This window comes from Coenobita brevimanus, chromosome 60 (assembly GCF_032717465.1).
Source record: "Coenobita brevimanus isolate Jiangsu-jjx chromosome 60, ASM3271746v2, whole genome shotgun sequence".
Lineage (NCBI taxonomy): Eukaryota > Metazoa > Arthropoda > Malacostraca > Decapoda > Coenobitidae > Coenobita > Coenobita brevimanus.
The window spans coordinates 28,292,165-28,310,701 of record NC_137013.1 but is presented as its reverse complement, the minus strand read 5'-3'; the positions used below and the strand labels follow the sequence as shown (position 1 = coordinate 28,310,701).

The window sequence follows — 18,537 nt, the reverse complement described above, 5'->3', positions numbered from 1 at the left end:
GAGAAGCCTTTGTAAAAAAAAACACTGCGGACACTAGGCTTCGGGCCGATTGTGACATATATTGATGCAAACCAGTGACATATATTGATGCAAACCAATAAGAACTAAGTCCTGAGTATGGAGGGGGGAAGATCCAGGCCCCTACCCATGTTGGGAGGGGGGGGTGATTCCCCCACCGCCTTCTCGCCACCTTCCTCTACCCCAATACCTTTGTTCCCTCTCCCCCTCCCTCGCCTCTGACTGCCTCCTGCTCCCTCCCTCCCCTTCCCCCACAATCCTCCATCACACCACCATGGTTCCCCCCCCTTTCCCCCCTTCCCTGTCTCCCTGGGGAGGGTTATATCCCCCCTACCCTCCCTCCACACCCCTGTACTCCCTCTCTGCCTGTCCTCTTAGTCTTGTGGTGTGTCTCCCACCTTTGTACCCCTGTACCACCCCTCCAGGCTTCTCCCCACCCCATCCCCACCCCCCACCCCCTGTATTATGCCATCTGCTTACCTCCCTCCCCCTCCCCCCGCCTATAGTATTATACATCATTGTTACTATTCATGTTGCGTGTTTTCATTCAGTACCAGATTACTGTTTGTGTAACTGCATACACCAGTGCACAAAACAGAATGTGTGTTTTTTATTATGACAGCTATACAGCTACGATGGAAGGGGACAGGGGGAAGGAAAGTGGGGAGGGGAGAAGAGTTGGGAGGGAAGGGTGTTGGGAGTGAGTGAGGAACACCGATGTAATTATTGCACATGCCATTGTCTGAAAAAAAAAAAATAATAAGCTGGAAAATTCTGAAGTGGGGTAGGGGAGGAGGGGATGGGAGTGGGTGAGGAAAGGTCATGGGAGGGGAGGAATGGGGTGGGGGCGCATAGAAAACTGAAGTCGCCCTGCCTGGAAGGGTAACTTTATTAAATTTTGACGGGCTATAGCTCATGAACCAGTTGGTCTACAATGCTCTGGTTTGTGGCATAAGGTGTGTAAATTCAAGCTCTAAACCTTGGGCAAAAATTCTGTAAGAGTAAAAAAATCAGCTCCATAGACAGTTTGGTCAACTGAATTGCGTATCCTTGGAGTTAACTCTTTCGATAGTTGGTACACTTGAGTATTTTCTCCAGGACAGCATCAGATTTTGTTCAGGTACGAGAATCCTATCTGTCAGAGATTTCAGAAACTAACAGAAGCAAGCCTTTCTCTGCTACTTGTATACACAGAAATTAAATTTAGGATAACACCAGTCTAGACTGTTTCTATACAGCTACTGGTGCACAATGTAAATGGGATTCATTTATGGCGTATCTGAGCTAGGAAGGGCAAGTGAGGAATCTATAAACACATCTTTAACCTTTATGAGATATAAAGGTCTCAGGTTTGGCTATCACAATTTACAATATGTGCAGGAAGGTAGGCTGCTTACTGTTTACTCGATGGATTGCTTGTTTTTATCGAGCTACTGGTGCAGGACACGTCATGATTCATTTGTGGCGTGTCTGAGGGAGGGAGGGCAGGTGAAGGTGCCTGCTGCTGCTGAGGTGTGATTCCTGGAACTGGGGTAGAACTGGTATCACCTGGCAGTTGCCTGTGTTGTATCTCCTCCACTGTCCTCCTTGCTGCCTCTTCACTCACCGCTGGAATGACACAAACCATGAAGCCAAAATGTATATGATGAGAATTGCTAAACCTTCAAGGTGTCCAAACCTTTAGGGTATAGGAGCCAACCACAAGACTGGGCTACCTAAGAGCTACAAGATGTGAAAAGTTCCTATGCTTTGAGCCTATTTAGACAATTTCATATCAGTGACCATACTTGGTTCTTTCTATGCATGACAAAAATCAATGTAACCTGGGCTGATACTGTCAGTCTCATTAACCCTTTAACAGCGGGCTTGTTTTGCTTTTTCTTGCGGCTCCTGCGGGCATATTCGCGCTCCGATAGACTCTCTAAAAATATTTGCCAAAAATCAGTTATTAGTCCTAGAATATTAAAATCAAATATGCTTATGGCACATACCTTCAGCTTTCTCCTGGGGTGTTTGTTGAGCCTTCGTCGAGTACCGTAGGACTTGTGGAGACCTCTGAAGTTGGGTAACAAAGTCTCCACTTTACACTTCCCGACAACCCGTAATATGATTACCACAGCCTGATAATATCACTAGAAACACTATTCTATGATTCTCAAATAGTTTGGAATCCATACTCCAAAAAAAAAAAAACACTGTGAAAGCAATGAAAATTACGAGGGCGTATGATCTTCCCACTTGCGCTACCGTAGTTTGCCGCTGGTGTTCTGTCATTTCTTATTCATAAAAACACTCACAGTTTATATTTCTATGACTATATAACACTTATATATAGCTACAGTCTTTATCCATAAGTTTCCTTCAGTAGTATTAGTTTATTGTCACTGTAGGGATTCAATTTCTTTCAGTAAAATAAGTAGCATTCACTTTCTCGTCCTGTATACTGGCATTGACAGTGAATGTCACTTTCAATTTCCCTCTCATAACTCATAGTATTCAGACATGCTAGAGTGAAACTTTCACTTTCATTACTCCTAGGGTATATACTCGTATTCTTATAATACTACTCATTTACATTTCTATTTACGTTCTCTATTTTATTTACATTATTTACATTTCTATTTTATTTACACTGTGTTATGCACTGTCACTTGAAGTAACTTATAAAACTATTTTCCACTGTTCACGTATATTTACATTCATTGCTTTCACTTGCTGTTTACACATTATTTACAATTCCACTTGCACTGTTTTACTCAATAGAAAGATCGTAGTCACTCTTTATCAATTGTCAGCCCTTTACCTCTTTCCACACGAGGTTTAGTAAGGGGTAAAGGTCACAGGGCCCTTTGCATGGGGCTAAAAAGCAGCAGAAGTTACCAGGAGCGAATCAGACGTACCTTCAACTTGAAAGACGACAGTGAACTGATAGTGGTGGCCTCCTGCCACCTGGCTAGGGTGAGTGCAATACTACCAACTTTAGCCTTGTGAGACCTGCTAATATATAGCAATGAAATGTTTGGCAGGAAACCAAGACAATACATAATAAAATAGGTAGTTCCAGGTGAATGTAAATATCACTTAGGCTTCTCCCTTCCCTCCTTATATGTATATTTATTACGAAAATAGATTATACGGCATATTTCAAGGGGAAATAAACAGCAAAAATTAGTGAACGAGTGCACGTGAGGTGTTGCCAGGTGATAATTAGCCAATTCCAGGTGTATGGCACTATCACTTACCTTATTTCTTTTTTGTATATATTATTTGGTATAAGAATAGGGCATAGGGCTTATTTCAATGGATGAAATCAGTGGAAAATTCCAGGGAAGATTTACTTAACGTAGCACGCCCGGGTAGGCGAGAGGATAGGGTAATGGAGGGGAGGTAGGGAGGGGAGTCAAGAACAGGGAGAAATGGCTAAATTGTCAACAATGGATGGGAGTACAGATGAGATTAGGAGTGCTGACTAGTCTTGGACACTGGCAGTACTGATAGATGATACAAGCCACCACTTGAATGCCCGGGCTAATTCAAAATAACACAGAATCACAAAAGTGACGCCCCGCGGTATGATCCCTTGCTCCCAAGCATCACGAAAGTGATGCCCCGCGGTAAAGGGGTTATGGGAACAAATCACAATATAGAACAGTGCTCCCTTAACATTCACGGGGGTTAGGTAACAGACACACCCATGTATGTTAAAAATCTGCGGATATCTGCTGTCCCTCTTAAAAACACCCCTGGACCCCCCATATCCTTATATAAATAAAGAAAAACCCTATGTGCATATTTACAACCACTTTATTTCATATAAAAACACTAAACAAGTTAAAACCAATGAATACTATTGGATGGTCTCTTCTGACTACTCGTCCCAGTTCCCTCCTCCAGCCTCCACATCATCGACACTGCCGACAACAAAAACAAATGTTCCGTGCGTAATGGCATCCCCTATTTCCTAAGTACTGTACATCCACCTAGGGCCCAATTAATGTGTGATCAAATAGGACGATTCCCAAATAGTGCGAGCTGTCTCTTAATATCCGCAATGTCTGAAATTAACAATGCTGGTGAAGCCACTACAGCAGATGTGATTACTGCAGCATCTATTGATTATGTATTACAGGTGAGACAAAACGAGGTTACACCAATGCCAGAAACATCAGGAGAGCTCTCCATGATGCACATCTGCCGAATCTTGGCTACTGTAGATACCTTAACCCTCTGGTTGCAGCGGCTGTGATGACAACGTACTGACTGTGCTCACTGCAGAAAAATAGGAAAAAAATTGTGTGTTTTCAGCTTACGTTTTTAACCCACTTATCGTTAATGTTGAGCTAAAATTTTTGTCAAACAAACATCAATCTTTCTACTATCATTTGCAACAAACTGCATATCCGTGGGCACTCGAAGCACGGAGAATGACTTGAAAGAATACAAGGTGTGTTTTGACTGTCTGACGCAGGAAACTGCCCAGGAAGGCGGAAATTTCCACCAAACCACAAGATTTTTTCCATACAAAACAGGGTTACAGCCATGTTACCTCATCACAGTAAATGCAATAATAATGAAAATACAGTAAAACACTTCTAGCCGGTCTCCTATGAGTTTGTTGTGATATTCCAGTGTTTACGTTAGACTTTAGTGGAACTGTAACGATGTGAGGAAAATCATTACAACCTTTATCAAACTTCATGAAAGACTTTTATTACCACTTACTTTTATAAAGCTTATTGATATAACGTCATGAGTCATTTCATAGCACTGCTGCACAGTCTGCAACCGCAAAAACGATCGCAGGCTGATGCCCTTAGCATCATGACTTCTCTGATTATTGCACAAATATCACTAAAATCACTCGTATTTTGTCACAGTAATTCACAACATAACACTTTCAGCCATTCGTATGATTTCAGTGCGATTTGGATGCATACTGCTTCGTATTATTTACGAGCGAGAGAGAGAGAGAGAGAGATGGGGGGGAAGGCAGAAAACCAGTTTAGACCAGCTCATCGAGGGTATGTGTACATGAGTGAGTGTATGTACGTAAGCTATTATTTAGAACTAAGGTAACTGTCAGTGTTTAAAAGTTTTACCCCTAAAGTTGGAGTCACTAATCCACCAAATGAATCTCTCCCCATAAGTTATGTGCATCATTTAGTGCGATATCAAATAGTGCGCGCTTGCACATCAACCATATAGGCGTGTTAATTGGAACCTAGGTGTGTTTACAAACAGTACAGTAATAAGGGCAAAGAAAAGCTATAAAAACAGTCAATATTTACACTTTCCCTCTCCTTGGCGATGAGAGAAGGGTCATCGGGTTCATCAGGCGTTTCAACCGTTACCAGCCGATTTCCGATTAGCCAATGATGGAGGCTCTTACACACAAAGCTTTGGCATGACCAACCAATCATGGAGCTTTCCCCTTGTATCAGCTGGTAAACACAACAATCCCCTTTGCCGCCAAGATTCCAACAGAGAACATGGAAGAAAGAAATACTCCCAGCCAATCCTAACTTTTCCCCTGATGCATTAATGGCATTAACAAATGAAGTGGCCGAATGGAAGAGTGTTACATTTGATTCACTGGATAATGCCATCACTAAAACAGCCATGAACCGTGCCTGGGATAATGTTATATTTGCAGTGAATGGTGTCGGCAGAGTTCAACGAGATAAAATGCTTCAGTGAATCCGGCCCCGGTACTGTATCCACCTGCAGATATTTAAAACCGTGTATGTTATATCCACCCATGGATATTAAAATCGTGTATGTTAAAAACGCGGATGTTAAGGGATCACTGTACTGTATATCTTTGAATAAGATGAGCTGGCTGATGATCTGTCCTAAACATGTAATCATAATCACTGACAGGAGAACAATAATGCGAAACACTGCTCCCCCATAAGGTGCACGAGATGACAAGTCGCACGTGGCTCACAAGCCTGACTTTGGGATGAGGTACGATCCAGAAACAAAGAAAGTGAAAGTATGAAAGCAGAACTATATCAGCTTGGAGTCATCACCATCACCATTAGCTTGTACGGTATTCAGTTTTATATCTGTTTTTCATGCTGCATAGAAAAGATGGGTTCAACTATCCATCTTGCTCTGTTCTGTATCAGTTCTTTAGTAATACCATACCTCTAGATCTATGATCAGCATGCACAAGGCTAGGTTGCCAGTCTTGAATACTTATGACTAGATAACAAGCTTACAGTACTCCCTAGGTAGTATTACAACTAGTCACCATTATAAGCTATTACAGTGATGTGTTCCAAAGTATCATAGCTTTTTCCCTAAAACTTATCCTGTCAGATGGAGAAGTGACAAATAAGCTTTGTTGGAATACACTGAAATTTAGTAGACAATGTTCCTACGGTTACGTTTCGTTTCATTTCGTTTTTAAAGGCTCCAACATGCTTGCATGCGTCAGCCTTGGTCACCTAATGGTGGCTCTCCATGCTGCACGATCCACTGCAGCCTCCCTGTTCAGTCCCTTAACCCTAAGGTCACACTTAATGACCTCGTCCCATGTCTTTCTCGGTCTACCCTTCATAACCCCACCCCCAATATTAACACTTCTCACCTTCCTCACCCAATTATCATCCCCTATCCTCTCCACATGTCCAAACCATTTCAATCTACTTCTCCTCATCACAACACCAACACACTCCAGTCCCATCCGCCTCTCAACTCTTCCATCGTAAACCCAGCCCCCTCAGACCTTGCATGCAGGGACACACTATACATCCACCTAATCACTGTCATTTCCGTAGGTCTGGGCCGGCGCATATCCTCCTCCTTTACTGCCCAGGTCTCACTACCATACAGCATTACACTCCTAACACATGCTGCATACAAAGACCCCTTAGCACGTAGGGAAAGTCCTCTCAATGTCAGGAGAGGTATGAGCTCCCTGAACTTCTTTCAACCACTTCTCATCCTAGCCACAGAGCTAGCTCCAGCCCCACCTCCAGCACACAACATGTCTCCCAAATAACAAAACTCTTCCACACACTCAAGAGATTCACCAGCACGTTCAATCCTTTCACACCTGACAATCTCCACCTGCTCTCCCTGATATGCCGTACACATAAAAACAGCATTACCTCGCAGTCTACCTCTGATACCACTACATCTCTTGTGCACCCATTTATCACAAACACTGCACAAGATGGAATTACTTCCCACGCCCTTATGGCAAACTGCACATGGCCACTCTCCCTCGTCTTTGACAGTACCGCCACCAACCCTAGATATCATCACTTTTGTTTTATCTGTATATTTAATAAAATACAAAAAATACGGAAGTTATCTGTAAAAAGGCAATATGTAGTGTACAATAATCAGAAACCAAATCATTTGACCACCATGGCCATGATTAGCCTTATCCCACCTGACCCCATTGTTACACCTTGAGATGAGCTGAAATGTAAAGGCTGGGATGTAGTTCTAGTGCATGAAACTAAAATATTATGTTACCCAAAGAATGAAAGCACTGTACTGTACAACCCAAACAATGTATATTTAGTCCTTGTTATACTTGTGTATCAGGGATGTAAGCAAAAATATTATAACTTCTTCCACATAATCAGTACTGTAAACTAGTGAAACCGGTACATCAGATTTATAGACAGGAATGGAACCACAATAGACTAACTGTAGCTACTACATATATAAATACTGTAATTACACAACTATTATAATACAGCCATCCCTGCTGAGGGGCTCCTATAATGGGAAATGGTTGCCAAGAGGATGGTGATGGTAATGAAACACACACCTGGATTATCTTTCCTGGTGTCAGCATCCACTTCAGAGCATCCAACACAGTATTTGTTCTTGCTTCGGTCCTCCAGCAACACACACTGAAAGACAAATGTTTCTGTTACTCCATTTCACCAGCTCTCTAATCAACATAAATGACTGTGTAACGCTGACAGTCTATCTACCTACTTATCTATTGCCAGATGCCTTAATCCCTAAGGGATGGCCAAACACACATTGCCTCCATGCTGCCCTGTCCCCCGCCATTTCACTGCCCTACCCCCCAGCTCACACCCGCCTCTTTCATACACCTCTCCATTCCATCCCTCCATCTCATCCTCAGCCTCCCCACCCTCTCCCCCCCTTCACCTCACTCACATAAATTCTCCTTGTTAGTCTCTCGCTCTCCATCCTCTCCACATGGCCAAACCACCTCAATGTATTTCTGTTAATGCTTTCTATCACATCCACATCCACACCACAATGCTCCTTCTCTTCCTCAATTGCAAGGTTGTCTCTCCATGTAACTCCACATGTACCTCTCAAATAGCCTATTTTCACTGCTCTCACCCTTGACTTGTGTCCTTCCAACAAGGTCCAAGCTTCACCTTCATACATTAAGAGTTGGTATCACAATGCTATCATGCAGCGATTTTTTTTTACTTCATGCTCACTTCCCCATTTCTCATCAGTACTTTCAAAGAACTACCAACCTTTCTTCCTTGTTGTGCCCCTTCAAGCACTTCATCTCCCAAACTTCCATCCTTACTCATCACACTACTCAAGTACTTAAATACACTCACATTTTCCATTTGCTTATCGTTTTCGTTTTCGTTTTTGTTTTTAAAGGCTCCAACATGCTTGCATGTGTTGGCCTTGGTCACCTAATGGCGGCTCTCCATGCTGCACGATCCATTGCAGCCTCCCTGTTCAGTCCCTTAACCCTAAGATCACACTTAATGACCTCGTCCCATGTCTTTCTCGGTCTACCCCTCATAACCCCACCCCCAATATTAACACTTCTCACCTTCCTCACCCAACTATCATCCCCCATCCTCTCCACATGTCCAAACCACCTCAATCTACCTCTCCTCATCACAACACCAATACACTCCAGTCCCATCCTACCTCTCAACTCTTCCATTGTAAACCCAGCCCCTCCAGGCCTTGGACGCAGGGACGCACTGCACATCCACCTAATCATTGTCATTTCTGTACGTCTGAGCCGGCGAATGTCTTCCTCCTTCACTGCCCAGGTCTCACTGCCATACAGCATTACACTCCTAACACACGCTGCATACAAAGACCCCTTAGCACGTAGGGAGAGCCCCCTCAATGTCAGGAGAGGCAAGAGCTCCCTGAACTTCTTCCAACCACTTCTCACCCTAGCCACAGAGCTAGCTCCAGCCCCACCTCCAGCACACAACATGTCTCCCAAATAACAAAACTCTTCCACACACTCAAGAGATTCACCAGCAAGTTCAATTCTTTCACGTCTGACGATCTCTACCTGCTCACCCCGGCACGCCGAACACATAAAATCAGCATTATCTCGCAGTCTACCTCTGATACCACTACATCTCTTATGCACCCATTTATCACACACAAAGCACAAGATGGAATTACTTCCCACGCCCTTGTGGCAAACTGCACATGGCCACTCTCCCTCGTCTTTGACAGTACCGCCACCAACCCTAGATATCATCACTTTTGTTTTATCTGCATTTACCCTTAAACCCTTTTGCCCCATACCATCTCTCCACTTCCTAAACCTTTCCTCCGCCTCCCTTTCATTCTCTGCAATCAACACCAAATCATCAGCATACAACAACTCCCACGGGAGTCCGTTTCTAAAGCCACGTGAAAGGGCTTCAAGTACCATGATAAACAACATGGGACTCAAGACTGACCCCTGATGCACACCAACATTCACGGAAAACTCATCACTCAAATCTCCATTCACTCTCATCTGGGTGTGAGCACCCACATACATGGCCATAACCATCCTAACCAGCCACTCCTCCAAGCCAAGCTTTCTCATTGCCCACTTCACCACCTCTCTAGGGACTCTGTCAAAGGCCTTTTCCAAATCAACAAAAACAAAATAAAGATCCCTTCTCCTACCAATATATTTTTCCTGAAGCTGTCGAACAATGAATATGGCATCAGTGGTCCCCCTACCTGGCATTAACCCAAACTGCATCTCATCAATATTCACTCTTTCTCTAATCATACCTTCTAAAACTCTCTCCATTACCTTCATTATCTGATCCAACCTCAATATTCATTCAGTGACTTCATTTCTCTCGAAGACCATAACTTTACTCCTCCCTACATTCACCTTTAGGTTCTTTTTTTTACACACTCTCCCAAACTCATTCACGAAGCCTTGCAGTTTCCCATCATCTACACTTTGGAATACAGTAACTTCTGCAAACAACAATATAGGAAATTTCCAAACGCTGCCCTCTCTCATTGTTGCCACTCCAACATTCACTGCTTTACCTTGTATCTCTTTTATAACCTCATCCACATACAGACTGAACAACAATGCAGACAAGACACACCCATTTCATTCCAACTTTCCGACAGAAAAATTCACTCAGTTCACCATCCACACACCGCAGCTTCAGCACCTTCATAGATACTCTTCATGACATTTAACAACTTCCCACTTACTCCTTATATTCTTAATATTTTCCACATTCCTTGTCTATCCACTGTCATATGCTTTTTCAGTAATAAAGTAAAACACTATAAAGACATTCTTAATTGTGCATTAGATGATGATGATGATGATGCTAGGCATGTATTCCACAATATCCTGGTTTTTCTATATAAATTGCACCATAAACTGGGAAATCAGTTTTACAAACATAAATGGAACTGTATTAGGTACTCTTGAGTAATTTACTATGGAGTTGTAATGAAACATCAAGCAGGCACCTTAAAACAATGACACCATACCATATACAGTAAAAGTCCTATTATTCGGCAGCTGATTATTCGGTAGATCCGACATTTCGGGAGTTTTGAGAAATAGTCCAACTTACGAAAATCTTTGATTGTTTGGCAGATGTCCGGAATCATCTCGGCAGTCCAGGAAGTGTTATCTGTGACTTGTAAGCCTGTTTCATTACACTTCTGTATGTTCACCAATTTCTATATTTTTTCAGACTCAGGTATAGTACTGTATTGATTACAATATTGCACAGTATCATACAGTACAGTAACCACCCCCACCAAATTAGCGAGGGTTATGTTCCAAGCCCCCTCACTAATTCTTGAAATTCGTTCATTCTTGACGCCTTCCTGAAAGTGACATTTACCAGTAATTGCATAGCCCATGAACCACTGATACTGTAATGCATTACCCATAAATAAATGTTGCCTGTTAAATCAGTTTCCCCGTTGTTTTTAGCTGTACGGCTGTGACAGCTCTAGTATTTTTATTCCTCAGCATAATGGTGGAAGGGACTGTCCTGTTTATCTAAACCTAACCTAACCGAGTTTAACTGTACCTAATAATTTAACCAAACCTAACCTAACCTAAAGTCAGAAAAATACCTAAAAATTAACTGGAGGAATATGAATTGCTAAGGTCTCTCTGATGCAAGTTAAACGTACATTTAGCGCTCATTCTTTTGTTCGTTTTTGTTTAACGTGAAAGAGAGAGTATTGATGCAAACAGTAATGTATCCCATTAACCCCTAAATAACCTCCGACACTGAACAACCCTTTACAGTGCCGATGTCAGTGATGTCAAGTTAGTGTGAGCTATAAAGAAAACTGAACAATTATGGGGAGGGAACGAAGGTCACTGGTATATTTACACGACTCTATGCTACGATTCCAAGCAGCCAGGTGGTCGGTTAATCTCAGATGTTTTCGCCTATTTGGTAAATGCCCCATAACTTTATCAATTTTTCCCTGACTCATAGCATGGGTTTAGGAAGCTAAATAGCACATTGCTAGGTGAGCCAGACGATTATCTTCACATCTTTAAGAAAACAAATTGATTTCAGAAGAATGGACGAAACTTACTCTACATACTCAGAGAGGGATTAAATTTCTTCCATTTTCTTAACCCCTACACCGCGGGCATGTTTACCGATGTTTGGCGTGTGCCGCGGGGTTATTCGGGCTCCGACAGACTCTCAAAAAATATTTGCCAAAAATCAGTTATTAGTCCTAGAATATTAAAATTATATATGCTTATGGCACATACCTTCAGCTTTCTCCTGGAATGTTTGTTGAGCCTTCGTCAGTTACCGTAGGACTTGTGGAGACCTCTGAAGTTGGGTAACGAAGTCTCCACTTTACACTTCCCGACAACCCGTAATGTGATTACCACAGCCAGATATTAACACTATAAACACTACTCTATGATTTTCAAGTAGTTTGGGATCCATACTCCAAAAAAAAAAAACACTGTGAAAGCAATGAAAATTATGAGCGCGTCTGACCGCCGCACTTGCGCTAGTTCGCTCTTGGTACTCTGTCATTTATTATTCATAAAACCCCTCACACTTTATATTTCTATTACTATATCACACTTATATATATCTACAGTCTTTATCCATAAGTTTCCTTCAGTAGTATTAGTTTATTGTCACTGTAGGGATTCAATTTCTTTCAGTAAAATACGTAGCATTCACTTTCTCGTCCTGTATACTGGCACTGAGAGTGAATGTCACTTTCATCTTCACTCTCATAACTCATAGTATTCAGACATGCTATAGTGAAACTTTCACTTTCATTACTCCTAGGGTATATACTCGTATTCTGATAATACTACTCATTTACATTTCTATTTACGTTCTCTATTTTATTTACATTACAGTATTTACATTTCTATTTTATTTACACTGTGTTATGCACTGTCACTTGAAGTAACTTATAAAACTATTTTCCACTGTTCACGTATATTTACATTCATTACTTTCACTTGCTGTTTACACATTATTTACAATTCCACTTGCACTGTTTTACTCAATAGAAAGATCATAGTCACTCTTTTATCAATTGTCAGCCCTTTACCTCTTTCCACACGAGGTTTAGTAGGGGGTAAAGGTCACAGGGCCCTTTGCATGGGGGTGAAAAAAGGCCCTGAAGTCAGCAAGAGGATGAGCCGTACCTCCTCTTCGGAAGATGAGAGAGAACTGATAAAGGAGGGCTGGCCCGGGTTGAGGCCTACTTAGGGGTTATTCAGTACTACCAACGTAGCTCTTGAAACAGCTATGTATTTCACTGAAATGACTGGCAGGAAATCTAGACAATACATTATAAATTAGGTAGTTCCAGGTGAATGTAAATATCACTTAGGCTTCTCCCTTCCCTCCTTATATGTATATTTATTACGAAAATAGATTATATGGCATATTTCAAGGGGAAAAAACAGCGAAAATTAGCGAACGAGTGCACGTGAGGTGTTGTCAGGTGATAATTAGCCAATTCCAGGTGTATGGCACTCTCACTTACCTTATTTCTTTCTTGTATATATTATTTGGTATAAGAATAGGGCATAGGGCTTATTTCAATGGATGAAATCAATGAAATATTCCAGGGAAGATTTACTTAGCATAGCACGGCCGGGCAGGCGAGAGGATAGTGTAATGGAGGGGGGATAGGGAGGGGAGTCAAGAACGGGGAGAAATGGCTAAATTGTCAACAATGGATGGGAGTACAGATGAGATTAGGAGTGCTGACTAGTGTTGGACATTGGCAGTACTGATAAATGATACAAGCCCCCACCTGGAAGCCCGGGTGAATTCAAAATAACACAGAATCACAAAAGCGACGCCCCGCGGTATGATCCCTTGCTCCCATGCGTCACGAAAGTGATGCCCCGCGGTTAAGGGGTTAAAGATGTGAAGATAATCGTCTGGTGCACCTAACAATATGTTATTTAGCTTCTTAAACCCATGCTATGATTCACGGGAGAAGTTACAAAGTTGTAGTGCATTTACCAAATAGGCGAAAACATCTGAGATTAACCGACCCTCTGACCGCTTGGAATCGTATCATAGAGTCGTGTAAACATACCAGTGACCTTCGTTCCCTTCCAATAATTGTTCACAGTATTTTCATAGCTCACTAACTCGACATCACTGACATCGGTACTGTATAGGGTTGTTCAATGACGGAGGTTATTAAGGGGTTAATGGAATACATTACTGTTTCCATCAATACTCTCCCTTTCACATGTAAACAAAAAAAAAAGGAACAAAAGAATAAGCACTAAATGTACGTTTAACTTTCATCAGAAAGACCTTACCAATTCATATTCCTTCACTTTATTTTATGCAATTTTCCGACTATTTTATTTTGTTTGGAAAAAGTACTGTATACAGCACTCACTCCAAACATATTTGTAATAATATAAGTAGTGATGAGTTCACCAATACTAGTGATGTAATGAGCTGGTAGGTAATATTACATATCATTTCGGTCATCCAGGAAGTGTTATCTGACGTGTATGCCTACTGTGTCATTACACTTGTATATGTTCACTAATTTTTATATATATATATATATATATATATATATATATATATATATATATATATATTTCAGATTCAGGTACAGTATAGTACTGTATTGATTGCAGTATTGTACAGTATACAGTACTCTCTCCAAACACAGTTGTAATACCACAAGTGGTGATGACAGTGTTCACCAATATAATTAAGGTACTGAGTGGGTAGGTTTTTGATTATTCGGCAAATCCAATATCTCGGCATCATCCCGGTCCCATAGATGCCGAATAATGGGACTTTTACTGTACATACATTTAATGTATCTGATTATGACCACAGATGAGTCCAACAAATATCTATATATACATCATCAGACTGAAGGGGTTAGAGTAGCAAAAAGACATCATCATACAGTCAAAAATACCTCCCTCATCCCAAAGATATATATATATATATATATTTTTTGTATCCTTGCCACCTAAAAAAAAAAAAAAAAAAAAAAAAAAAAAAAAATCTGAAATGGTTGTCTTCATCAGCCCTTTCACTACTGAAGGTCTTTTAACCAGAAGCAGTAAGAATAAAATGTCAATAAAAAATACTTCATAAAAGTGAACGGGTTAAATTGCTCCCAGTTCAGCTTAGCCTAAACTATACACTGTCCACTTTATCATCATCATCATCCAGACCTCCTTTCCCACTCAAGGGCAAGGTGAGGAGTAGCAATGTCCATACAGCCCATATTTGCCCAATCCAATGGGCCATGCTTCCATTCACTCATCAATCAAGCCCCCAGAATTCTGGCTCCATCAGATACACCAAAAACATTCACCATGTTCTGTAGCTTCACACAAATGTATCTGATTGAGTCAATCAAGATGCTACCACATGAAAAAGGGATGCCAAATCCCTGATCATGCACTTCTCACAACATTCATCCAGTCAGCTTGATCTCTTGTCAGCTCCCTAGCCTCACTGACTTCCAAACCTCTCTTCCTCAAACACTCATCCACCATATCTCTCCACCTTCTCCTTGGCCCCCCTCACCTCCTCCCTCCTTCATATTTGCTCAGATATACCTTTTTCACCATTATTGTTCTCCATTCTCTCCACATGACCATACCATCTCAGTACACTCTCTTCAATTCTGGTGTCCACAGACTTCCTCACTCCACATCTTTCACGAATCACATTAATCTGCATCCTATCCACCCTCTGTACTCCACATACATTCCTCAGCAGTCCCATCTCAACTGCTCTTACTCCTGACTTTTCATTTTCATGCCGCACCATAGTCTCACATCCATATGTTAAAGTTGGCACTAACACTCCTTCATGTAAGCCTCATGCAGATGCAATACTCAAGCCTCTGTTTCCTATGAAGGCTTTCATTGCACCAGCAACCTTTCTTCCTTGTGTCACTCTACTTTCCACTTCTTTCCCACATTTTCCTCTTTTCTATCACTGTACCCAGGTACTTGAACTCTCTCACCAATTCCAGTCTCTCTCCATTCACTGTAACATCGCACTGTGAGTCACCTTCTCTCTCAATAACCATCACTTTACTCTTTTCTACATTTACTCTCAAGGCACGACGCTCACAGACATCAGCAAAACTCTGCACTAACCTACCAAGTTTTTGTCAGGTACTTGCAAGCTGTACTGCATCATCAGCATACAACAAATCTGAGATATTCCATCCATCACCATTCATTACCAACGCCATCCCTCTCTCCATTACTTGTGTTTTTACTTCTCTCATCATCCCGTCCATATACAGTATATTTATAAAACAACCATGGGGACATCACACAACCTTGTCGCATGCCCATACCATTGCAAGTATTAATGGGCACTTAGATGCCCATTAATCCTTACACATGGCTCAATACCATCACAGAAACGCTTGACAGCACCTAGCAGCTTAGCATCTACACCGTACATGCACAAACCTTCCACAATCCCTCTCTGTCCACTTTGTTGTATGCTTTTTCCAGATCCATAAATGCCATAAACACCCTATGGTCCTTCTTACAAGCTTTCTCTGCTACCTGTGTCACTGCAAATATTTGATCCACACATTCTCTGCCACTCCTATAGCCACCCTGTTCATCACTCACTAGGACTTCTGATATCTCTCTTACATTCTCTAAAATAATTCTTCCATATACCTTCCCTACCACACTCAGTAAGCCTATGCCACTAAATCTTGCACTCACTTCGCTCACCTTTATTTCTGTGCAGGGGTACAATCACAGCCTTTTTCCACTCTGCAGGCACAGTTTCACTCATCCATGCCTTCTTACATATCTCCAACAGGCACTTCTTTCCACTCTCTCCCCTATACTTAAGCATCTCTGCATACACCTCATCAACCCCAGTTGGTTTCCCATTCTTCAGCCACTTCACAGCACTCTTCAAATGTGCAAGTGTCCACTTTACCTTCATTTAAAACTACCACCTCCATCATGAATGCTTAGATGCAACATGAGAGTACCTAACATTAGATGATGTTACTGGCCATAAGTCCTGTGGAAAATAAGCTGCAAAATGACAAATACCTCCACCATATTAAAGTGGACGAACTATACAGTAATTTCCTTGATGACGCTGATGACGTACATCACAGGTTGGGCAGACAGTTGCCAGCATTTTGTATCCCTTGAGAAGGTACTGGCCCATCAATGACGAGATCTTGTTGTTGCGTTCTCGCCGAGCCTCTATTACCTTCAGTTCTGACTCTGATGGTGGATGCCAAGAATATTCATCATCCAAACACGCCATTTCTGAAACCTGAAATAAAAAAGTACCGCTTTATACTTAACTTTCCCATTAAATTGCAGAGGTAGTACGATGATGATGATGATGATGATGATTAAAAAACAAGCCAATGACATTCGGAAGAATACTGGAGATTCAATTTACATTTTATTACAGTATTTTCTTAATCCTGCCATCCATTACCCAATCCTTCATTCCCCTATCAGAACAGGCCCAGGGCTCAGCTATCCAGTCCTGACATTGCTTGCCCCTTAGCAATAAACCCCAACCATTTCTCAGACTTAAAATTTTAATGGGTCACATGCAGCTTAAGTGTCTTATCAGGGGCACTCTTCTACTGGTTTTATGGTTACCATCAAATGGTAAGGGCTTGGAAAAACTTCAGCTTTGAGCCACAATCCTCCTGAATTATACTGATATATTTTATAACATTCATCAGTTCAAATAAGTTTTCCTAATAACAATTCTATTGCAAGTATTAATAACTAAGATACAGCCTTGTGTTGAAAGCAGTTATGGGCTGAAACTGACACTTTACCCCTTTTCAGTTATCTCAGTTTTGACCCATTATAGCCCTTGATTGTTTTTATGTATTCTGTGACTTTATCTCATAAATTCCAACAGTTTTTGCTTACAACACTTCCACCGTTGATCAGTAATAACCTTAATATAGTCTAATGTCTAAAAGAACTATGGGGTGAGGCAGAAATATTAATGGTTTGCTGACTTCACTGGAAATCATTTGGTTCACCACTTTCTGAAACTGTGCAAGTGTGAATGCCTGAAGCCCCAGCTGCTCTTAAATGATCAATGCCGATCAAAGTACTGTAAGTGATACGTTGGGGCTAAGCTTAAGCATATCAAAGCACTGACTCAGAAATACAGAACTTTGCAAAACCTCAGGAAACTACTGAGACAATTAGATGTGGGTTTTCAATGTGGTTTTTTTACACTGACCCAGTAATGGAGATCTCACCTATAACTTTTCTGTTGCAAATGCTTTGTTTAGTAGTTGGTAAATATGGAAATGGAGAAGAGAAGATTCTCATGCTCCTGGCTCATGAGCCTTTGCATCTACATTAAAATTAGGTTTGGTTAGATATTGCCATATTAACATAAATGTTAAAATAGACATAGCTAAGAGCTGGAGAATCTATCCTCAGTCAAAATGAAGCATTCGTGATAGTAAATCAGAGAAGACCCCCAGTTCAGTTAATGCTAAAAAAATAAATAAATAAAAACTGTAGCACTATGGAGACCATGACCTTACATTCATCATCTATAAAGTGGCACAGTATGATCCATTATATATATTTAAAAATATACCAAACATACCAGTATTCATTAACAAAGTAATTCTAGTCTTCTTCAATTTATTTTATGCCCTACTCACAAACTGTTGTATATGCAAATACTGCTTCCCACATCCAAAATAGCCCCTTTCTTCATAAAGAGCTCACAGCAGTTAAATTCCCATTTAATTCCT

At 41.3% G+C, this 18,537-nt stretch overlaps 1 protein-coding gene across 2 annotated transcripts in view; it reads right to left on the bottom strand.

Moving 5' to 3' along the window:
• Positions 1-18,537, bottom strand: part of LOC145403189 (protein ZNRD2-like) — a 64,508-nt gene that overhangs the window by 8,075 nt on the left and 37,896 nt on the right. For both annotated transcript variants that reach the window (XM_080275002.1, XM_080275003.1), the window contains exons 2-4: positions 16,893-17,063; positions 7,811-7,895; positions 1,416-1,626 (exon numbers count right to left, since the gene is read on the bottom strand). In XM_080275002.1, the coding sequence (XP_080131128.1) occupies positions 1,416-1,626; positions 7,811-7,895; positions 16,893-17,063 (467 nt within the window). The remainder of the gene's footprint in view (positions 1-1,415; positions 1,627-7,810; positions 7,896-16,892; positions 17,064-18,537) is intronic.